Here is a 9799-nt window from a genome sequence, read left to right on the forward strand (position 1 = left end):
AAGTAAGATAGACTGACTATATGACTATAGACACGTAGACTGTCTATATGTCTATATTATGTCTAGTGGGATTGTAAACTAACCATATTTACAATTACACCGTTAAATAGAAACATTACAGTTATAAGATATTACAACACGTAATTTAATAAACTACACTATGGTTCTCCTTAACCATCGCTTCTAAAAATTATGTGAGTTTAAAAATAGAACGTCTCAAGAAATACATTCCTTATTTTAAACGAGATCCCTTTGAAGACGTAGAGGTATTTTTTTACTCTTGAATTTCGGTAATGACTTACTCTCGATTGCTTTAGACCCTAATGTATTATGTTCGTGCAAACAACCGTTTTCGATCAACTCTTCTAAATGTACTTAAGTTACTTAAGTGATAGTAAAGAGAATACACAATTTGATTTAAGTTAGTAAGATCGATTTATATCGGTTGTAGAAACGTATTGGATTTGGGACCCAAAGCATAAGACAAGGCATTATAAATATTTTAGATTATAAAATTGACGTTTTTTGGCCTTCCCTTTGATGTTATAACCGAATTTTAAATTAAATTATGAATATAAAATTGTGTAGATAAGTTAACAACATTCTTATTAACATCTTCTTTTATTAAATAAAATTAAAATGTATCGATATATTTTATCGATTTTCAAATGGTCACATCACTAAATTTTTCCCTTTCAATTCGCTCGATTGTGAACATTAGACCCAATTCATTCCATTATCATTCGATACTCGTTACCCGAAACTGTGGGCTTTTAAACTGTTTACCCTGCGAAATTGAAATCGCCGAGGCGTAGGCGATACATCTCTCATTGTGCCGCGCGTGATCAACGAGTGTTACTTCCCCGTTATTGTTTCAAATAAAATTCACCTCAACGGAATAACATTACGTAATAAATAAAAACACATCACGAGCTTCATAAATTCTATTCTGTTTTAATAGATAGTTGGTTTATTTTGTTCAAATAGTTATTACTCGTAATAGACTGAAATTTATAACTACGAATTTTTGTAGAGAATTTAATATTACAAATATAAGTTACTAGCTTTCGCCCGCAATTCCGTTCGAGTGGAATTAAATAAAAACAAGTAACCTATGAGTTTTTCCAGACTATGCTCTACATACAGGCCAAATTACATAGAGATCCGTTCTACAGTTTAGGCTACAAACTCTAACAAACATCTTTTCATCACATTGACCATTGATATTAGTAAGAAGTATATACAACAAAGTAATTTAAATTTAAATGATTTACCTTTTTACTTGTAGAAGTATTCGGTGTAATAGCTTTGAGGTTATGTTTATCATGAGAGAATTTAAAAGTCTATTGGCTGCAACGCTATCGGTTACAACTTAGACACTTATAATCAATATTAATATTGACTTTTCTTTGTTACAGAACGAGATTACAGTATCGGGGATGAAAGATGACATAAAAAATCTTCTAATTAATTATTTAAAAAAATACAGTGCCAAAAACTATTAAAATCTTTAAGACAATAAGAATTGTCAAAGTTGATAATAATGATTTATGTTTGAATTGTGATATAGTCTGTTAAATAGAAAGTGAGGAATATTGTGAAACATGTTTATCAATTCTAGAAAGTGGTTAGATAAAGGAAATCAATACAAATGAACAAAATGACATCCCTGCTGCAAGCTGTGATTACTTGCATCGCTTTTCAGTTTATCGGTAAGTCTGTTTTAATATTGCTAATACATAATGTGAAACACAATTACACATTCGACAGCAGTAAGGAAAGTATTTCAAGGTCACGCGTCACGCGTCAACATTTCGTTACATGAGCGAGAAAAAACATATATAAAGGTGCTAGTGCGAAATAGATACAAATTATTGTACTTTATCTTTTAGTATTTGCGGCCTTAATAATGTTTTTCCGACCTGATTGCAATACATAATAGTAAAAAGAATTTTCCTATATACTCCAATAAACATTACGCATACAATAGGGGGAAAGAGGGGAAATAAATCTGAATGGTTACGTTAACCGCAAATCTCGTTCCTATAGCGTATTTGTTATTTTTCCCTTGTTTACGCTTACGTTGCCTTCATTGAATAAATTTACGTTTGCGTTTTTTCCAATGATCTTTACGTACGCCTCCCCCTTTTTTATTACAGTTCTTTATAATAATTACGGTTATAAATACTACAATCTATTCTTACAATAATTTACTAGTTTTTCTTTGGTTAAAAAATGTGTTCTTTTTTTCTTTAATCACTAAGAGCGAGCGCACACCTTTGAGTAAACTGTAGCACAACTGTGGTGCGATTGTCGATTGTTTCACTGCTCATTCATCTGTTTAGTTGCACAACTAAAAATCGAGTGTGTGCACCTCCATAAGCTCATAGGAATCAAAGCGAGACTAAACAGTTGTGCGACAGTTTAGTCATGTGTGGGCGCGCTCTAATATTAAGAATTATGAATTTGAACTTTTGTTAAATAAATTCTGAGTTTTAGTATTAATGCCAAAAAACTACAATTTTTTTTAATATTAATTTACGTTTTAAAAACAGTGATCATTATGTTCGATAGCAGATCACAATGCCTCGTTATTTTTATGAATTTTTATTCGTCCCTTGCTTCAAGTTTGTGTTCGGAACATTGGTTTTATTTGTAAAGATTTCCCCGGGCACTGCTTTGTATTAAATGGGAATTGATTACTGCGGAATGTTATACTGCTTTCTTTGCTTGAGAAAATGTAAACGTTCGAATTGATTTCTCTTAGAAAGGGATTGCATTTAAGATTATCATCTTTTCATGGAAATATCCGCTTAACATTTTTATACTAGAAATATGTGGCGAGTTGATGAAGAAATAAACAAGAAAGTGTTACGATTGAATGTGGATGGCTACAAAGTTAGAACGAAGAAAGTGTGTATGGAATGTTAGAAAGAGGATTTGACGACTGATAGAGTAGTGTAGAAGAGCAACACTGCGTCAACCCTTCCCAGGGACAAGGACATGTTGATGCTACCAACATAATACAAGATATTTAAAATGTAAAGAAAAAATAGAAGGTAGATTAAAATCATAATTCATACTAATATTACAAATGTGAAAATTTTGATAGAGGATAGATGTTAGTTAGAGTTTGTAGCTTAAACGGCTGAACGGATATCGACGAAATTTGGTACAGATGTAGAGGGTAGTCTGGAAGAACACATAGGCTACTTACTTAAGTTTTTTTTAATTCCACGCGGACGGAGTCGCGAGCGAAAGCTAGTAATGTATACTCTAAAGTGTGTACGTTTGCTAAATGAAATATGAGCAAACTTCTGCGGCTCTTGCGGTGAGGAGAATTGGCGCAGTTGGACTTAGTTCGCCAATTTAGTTGTACTCACTCACGCGTCTACGCTAGTTCCTCTAAGGAAAGATAATTTTGTACTTTCTCACACTACAGTTAGTTGAATTTATACAAGTATAGTTTTGCGACTGTAAATACTTTAAACTTGCATAACAAATAAATCAATAAATAAATAATAAAAAAACAATGTTTAATCCTTATCAATACTACAATTAGTATCAAAAAAGTAATTAAACACAAAATAATGAGAAACGTAACTAATGAAATGAAAAAAAAAAGAAATAATTAAAATTAGCGTTGCAATGCTTACTGGATTGGGTCCTGATTACTCGCATATAAAAAAAAAGTTGCTGAGTTTATAAGTAAAAAATAACAAAAACAATCTATAATTATTATTATTACATCAAAGCTTTATTCCAAAACAATATAATTTATTTTAAACAATACCCATGTGTAAAATTGACAATATAAGTTGATTAAAACGGCAACATTAATTCCGTAAAGCATTGCACCTTACCACAATAATAACCATTCCCCAAATACCCGGAATATTCAAACCAGACAATAACAGACCACAACTAGCATTCAATAGGGCTCAGTTGTAATCATGAGAGAAAGATATTAACATTGTTCGATATTACTGAATTTTACAACGTATCTATACTATTATAATAAAGCGTAAACACACACTTCTTTGTTGCCTAAGATGTAAGCAATGACAGCATATTTTTGAATAATGGCTTTTTTAATAAGGAATTCTACACTTATGATACCCTTTAGGCTATATGTTTTCACGCCATTAAACTTAAAGGTAAATGTTTTAGATAAAAATCCTAATGTAGGAAAAGTTGCCAATATCAAGAAAGCAAGGTTGCCATGGTTTGTCATCGTCATGTCATTTTGACATTGCAATTGATAATTTGACACATGTAAACAATGAAATAAAATTTTCATACTTTTATGCGAATGAAGTAGCACGGGAACAGCTAGTAAGTTAATATATTCTGAACGATTTTGCAACATCCTTTATTTATTAGTATGTACACATTTCTTACACTCATCTAAATAAACACCCACCACACACACACGCGCAAATACACACACAAGCATACGCACACACCTATATACTTACCTAACTACAAAAACATAAACTTCCAAATTTTATTACACAAAATACAGAATATGAAAGTTATAAATGAAAACAATTTATGTAAAGTGTATTTGTAAAATTATATGTGAAATGTTATGTTGTGTTTTGTAACAATAAATAAATAAATAAATAAATTGGTCGTGGTTGAACGTGGTCCTAAAATCTTACTAATGTTAAATGCTATACTTGAGATAGATAGAGAGATGTTAATGTTTACTGATTAAGCAGTTGAATGAATCTCGATGACATTTAATACAGATAGAACTTCGTTCTCGTAACATTAACATAAAAAAGTAGCCTATAATATACTCGTCTATGTCAGCTACCCTTTAGTGAAAGTCGAAATCTGCTGAGCCGTTTCGGAGGTTACCTGACACAAACGCAGCTTGCAAACACCCAGACGGACAAAAAAAATTAAATGCGATTTTCGTTATAACAAATACATGTTTTTGAAATCAAGATTTTTTCTTTTGATATAACAAACAGACAATCCAATTTCATTATATGTATATATGTAGATCATAGTCTGGACGAACACGACTGATTTATTTATTTTTTAATTTCACGCAGATGGTACCGGGCGAAAGCTTGTGTTAAACAAAATATAGCAATATTACATTGCAGTATAATTATTATATCTCTCGGGAAACTCTGCCCGTTTCGTATTTCACCTTCAGCCCATGTTGTAACATCTTTAAACATGAAAATGTAAGATGATAACAGGGTTCGGATGTAGCTAGAGTTCCAGAGCGTGGCAATTTCTTAGAACGAAACGAGGAAAGTGAAATAATATTATTAAGAAATGTATCCCCTTTTTGATATTTACAAACGAAATGATTTCGTAGAAGGAAACACAATAAAATTAAAATGTAATATTTCTATGTAAATTCGATATTTAGAGACAAAAAATGGAACAGTTAAAATATTATGTTTTATTATAATATAAATATCTGTCGCCCGCAACTCCGTCCGCGTGGAATTAAAAAAACAAAAGCATGCTTAAATTTTCTTCCAGACTATGCTCTACATCTATGCCAAATTTCATCGAAATCCGTTCAGCCGTGTAGGCTACAAACTCTAACAAACGTCCATCCATTTTAACTTTCACATGTAAAATATTAATATGATTAAGCATACCTTTGTTATTTCTATAACAAAGAAAGGTAACATAAAACATTTTTAGTGTAGTTTCATTGCAACTTAACGTATAACTTTAATATCTTAAGTAATATAAAAGATCATGAATTACATAAAATTCCGTAGTTTTCTTTTGCAAATCCGTTGAAAACTGTTACCAAGCGTAGCCCGCAAAAGTGCATTCCATTTGCTAATGGGAATCAATACACGAAGACATTAAAGAAATGGGATTCTAGGAAACAACTTTTTCAAAAGTATTAGAGTGGGTGCACACCTTTGACTATACTCACAATTGTTGTGCGGTTGTCGATTGTTTCGCGGCACATTCAACTGTTTAGTTACACAACTAAAAATCGAATAGTGTCCGCACCACCATATAAAGGAATCAATGCGCGACTAAAAGTTGTGCGATAGTTTAGTCGATGATGTTGTTTCTGCAGTCCTTATTATACCAACTGGTAGTGGCATGTGACTTCGTAAGTGTGGAGAAAACTGAGTAAGACTATTCTGGGAAATGTAATGTTTTTGTTTTGAATTATAATATTATTTGGTCAGCCATTAACGAGTTATGTGGCAATAAACACTAAACTATTTATTATACTAAAAAGATGGAGTTACGAAAAACCAAAACAAGAACAAAGAAGTTATAAAAATTAACAGAGCTAGAATACTAGATTTTACATCATAGAATTTTCGTAAAAATAAATTTAACAATTTCTGTTTAGTAAAGTTCCCTTTTAAATATTCAAATATAAACGGTCTTTATAATAAACTAAATAACCCGCCTAATACAGTTGGGTACAGCTTTCTAATATTCCAGACACTTCAACAAAAATGATACGAGAAATAGAGAAACTCAAAGTAATAATCCTGGCAGTCAAAAGCATGAATTTTACAAGATTAAATATGAGCGGGCCTGAGCGGCCCCTCTACTTGAGAATGGGTAAAGTTGGGCAGAGTCGGCCAGTCGAGTATTCTATACTTATTTCATGCTATAACTTTTACAGTAATTTGACTGAGCATTTTAGACGAAACATTTATTTAACACTAGCTTTCGCCCGCAACTTCGTCTGCGTGGTGTTAAAGAAAAAGTAAGTAGCCTATGTTCTTCAGACTATCCTCTATATATTTGTCAAATTTTGTCGCCAAATTTTGTCGAGATCCCTTCAGCAGTTTAGGCTACAAACTCTAACAAACATCCATCCATCTAAACTGTCGCATTTATAATATTAGTAAGTAATGCATTTGTTAAAATCTTTAACTCAAATTTTAAATACATTTCCACAAAAAAGCATTTTTTTATCTTACTTAGATGAGTTTACAATGCCAAAAAGTACGGTACAGAAAGTATGGTACTGCAGAAATCTATTCTACTCTGTTTTTTTATCTTTGAAAAAAAAAAGAGATTAGTTCTTACTCAAGTAAAACTAATTTAAACTAATCAAAATAAATCCGTACCATATACATTTCATCGACTTTAATTTGTCTAGGCAAAGTACCAACGGGCGGCTTTCACAAACGTCGGTGACATAGGAGCAATATAGAAACTCCTTTCTCATATTCGCTAACAGAATGAAAACTTTCGAAGCACGCGTTGTAAACTTATTTGTTACGACCTCGGAAGTTTATAAAGTGAGGACCGCTGTAAAACAATTTCGTAATTGTTTGTTTGTTACACCGAAACAGGCTTTTAAAGCAATTTCATATACCGAAACATTATTTACATTTTGTCGCGAACATTCATCGAAGATATAAAATATTTTATCACATACTAGCTGTTACCGTGCGGCTTCATCCGTACTAAATTATGAAAATTTTATTTTACTGTTTACTTTTATCAAATTCTCAATTGCAAATGTCAAAATACCAATTACCTTACTATGGCAATGCTTTCTTGATGTTGCCAACAACTTATGGTCTCTTTCCCACATTAGGCTTTTTATCCAAAATATTTACCCCCTGAGTTTAATGGCGTGAAAATATATAGCTTAAAGCGTGACGTAAGTGCTCCTTATTATAAAAATAATATTAAAAAATATGCTACAATTGCGACATCTTAGGCAACAAAGAAATGTGTGTTTACGTTTTATTATAATAGTATAGATAGTGGTTATCAAATTTAATTTTTAAGTTAAAAATTTATAGCTTAAATCCTGATATCAATCAAATATTGTAATATTGATATCAAAGAGCTACAGCTTCTCTTGCGTCTAAAGAGTATACTATCAGAGGTTACGTTCTGTTTCACAGTTTAAGTATGTGTTACAAACATAAGTACTTTGTGTAGATGAAAACAGTAAAGTGAATATAGATTCCATCTATTTCTTTATAATTACTAGCTGTTGCTCGCGACTTCATCCACTCGAAATTAAAAATTGTAAACAATATAACGTAGTTCTTTAATGTTGACAGAATTTTAAATCGGCCTCGTAGTTTTTTTATTACAATACCTACAGAAATACAAAAATGCAAATCTTTCCTCTTCATAATATTAGTATAGAGTGAGTAGCTTTTAGTACAATGTCCTATACCATAAATACTTTCCAGATGTGTAATTTAAACAGCGTACTACTGCAGTATTATCGTACTTATAACATGTCGTGCAATGAAATGCTTTCAAAGTGGAAACCTAGTTGCACTGTAACGTTACAGTTTGCGGTAAAACTACTTCTAAAATTTGGCAAAACGTTATCATAATATCCTTGTTTATTATAGCAACCGTATATAGTAAAGTTACAGGGTTAAAAATAAAATTATATGAAAACCATCGACTGCGACTCTATTATTATAACCGATCGCCAAAATAATCTATACTAAGAAAATAAAGCGTAACCACACTACTTTGTGGCGTAGAATGTTAGCAATTACAGTGTATTTTTGAATAACTCTTTCCTTAATAAAAAGCCATACTCTTACGCTATATATTTTCACGGTATGAAACTTAGGGGGTAAATAAATTGAAAAAAAACTTCATGTGGAAAAGGAACCATAAACTACAAGCTGTCAGCATCAAGGAAAGCAAGGTTGCCATTTGTGCATATGAATTGAAAATTTTACAATTGTAAATAAAATAAAGACTTTATAATTTCATGCGGATGAAGCCGCACGGGAAGAGCTATTTTCTAATAAAATCCTTAATTATATACAACCTTTTGCCAGTGACTTCGCCTGCACCGAATTAAAAAAAACATTCTAGAAGGTTTATGTCCTTCTAGACTAAATTCAACATCTGTGTCAAATTAAGCCGTTCCAGAGATACGTGTTGACAAACATCGTTCTATTCAACTAAACTTTCGTATTTATAATATTGGAAGGATCCTTCAGAATCATTTATCCACATAAGTCTAGAATTAACTCGTATTATTCTTATATCGTGTAAAGAAAATGGCCGCCACAAAATATGGATTTGATGGTGGAGGAGACGCATAGGAAGGGGAAATGTCCTCTTTATGTGCGTCTTTACGTCCGTCAATTAAGGGTCGGCAACGCATTTGTATTTGCGGATGTTTATGGGCAGCGGTCGCTTTCCATTTCGGTGGATACAGGTGACTGCTTGCTCGTTTGCCACCTTATATTATAAAAAAAAATATGTTTTCAACGGCATAAAAAATGTATATGTCATTACATTCCTAACAAAAACAACAATTTTAATGTCGCAAAATCTTCTTTATTCTAGAAAAAATAACACACCTTTTGGTATTATCAAAGAGAATTCAGTAACCATTTATTAGATCGAGTTCCGACAGGAATAATGTACTCACCGAATACGAAACAAGCAATAATAATCTCGGCGGTCTGGAACGGAACTTGCCAAATTAAATATGGTTAAAGTTCCGGCGCCCCGCACTCGTTGCGACGTGAATTGGCACAGACGGAACTAGTCGAGTAATTCACTATGATGTACTAACTATCCAAACTACAAAAGAACAAGTAACGCTTAAATCTCATGACGAAAATTAAATAAATTGAAATTATCATAAGAAAAGACTTAGTATACGACTAGTTGTGGCCTCAGATCGTCCTCGAGGGAATAAACTATTTTAAATCTTACTAATATTATAAATGCGAAGGCCTAGATGGATGGGTGTTTGTTAGTTGACCGACTTCCCAAAAGAAGGAGGTATTCAATTCGACGGTGTATTTTTTTTTTTTTTTTTTTTTTTTTT

General features: G+C 32.0%; 1 protein-coding gene across 1 annotated transcript in view; it reads left to right on the forward strand.

Moving 5' to 3' along the window:
- Window positions 1-9799, forward strand: part of LOC106103227 — a 58244-nt gene that overhangs the window by 13470 nt on the left and 34975 nt on the right. The window contains exon 2 of the mRNA XM_013282921.1: window positions 1419-1712. Coding sequence (XP_013138375.1) covers window positions 1652-1712 — 61 coding nt within the window. The 5' untranslated portion in view covers window positions 1419-1651. The remainder of the gene's footprint in view (window positions 1-1418; window positions 1713-9799) is intronic.

The sequence above is a fragment of the Papilio polytes genome, unplaced genomic scaffold, assembly GCF_000836215.1.
Source record: "Papilio polytes unplaced genomic scaffold, Ppol_1.0 DF823835.1, whole genome shotgun sequence".
NCBI lineage: Eukaryota > Metazoa > Arthropoda > Insecta > Lepidoptera > Papilionidae > Papilio > Papilio polytes.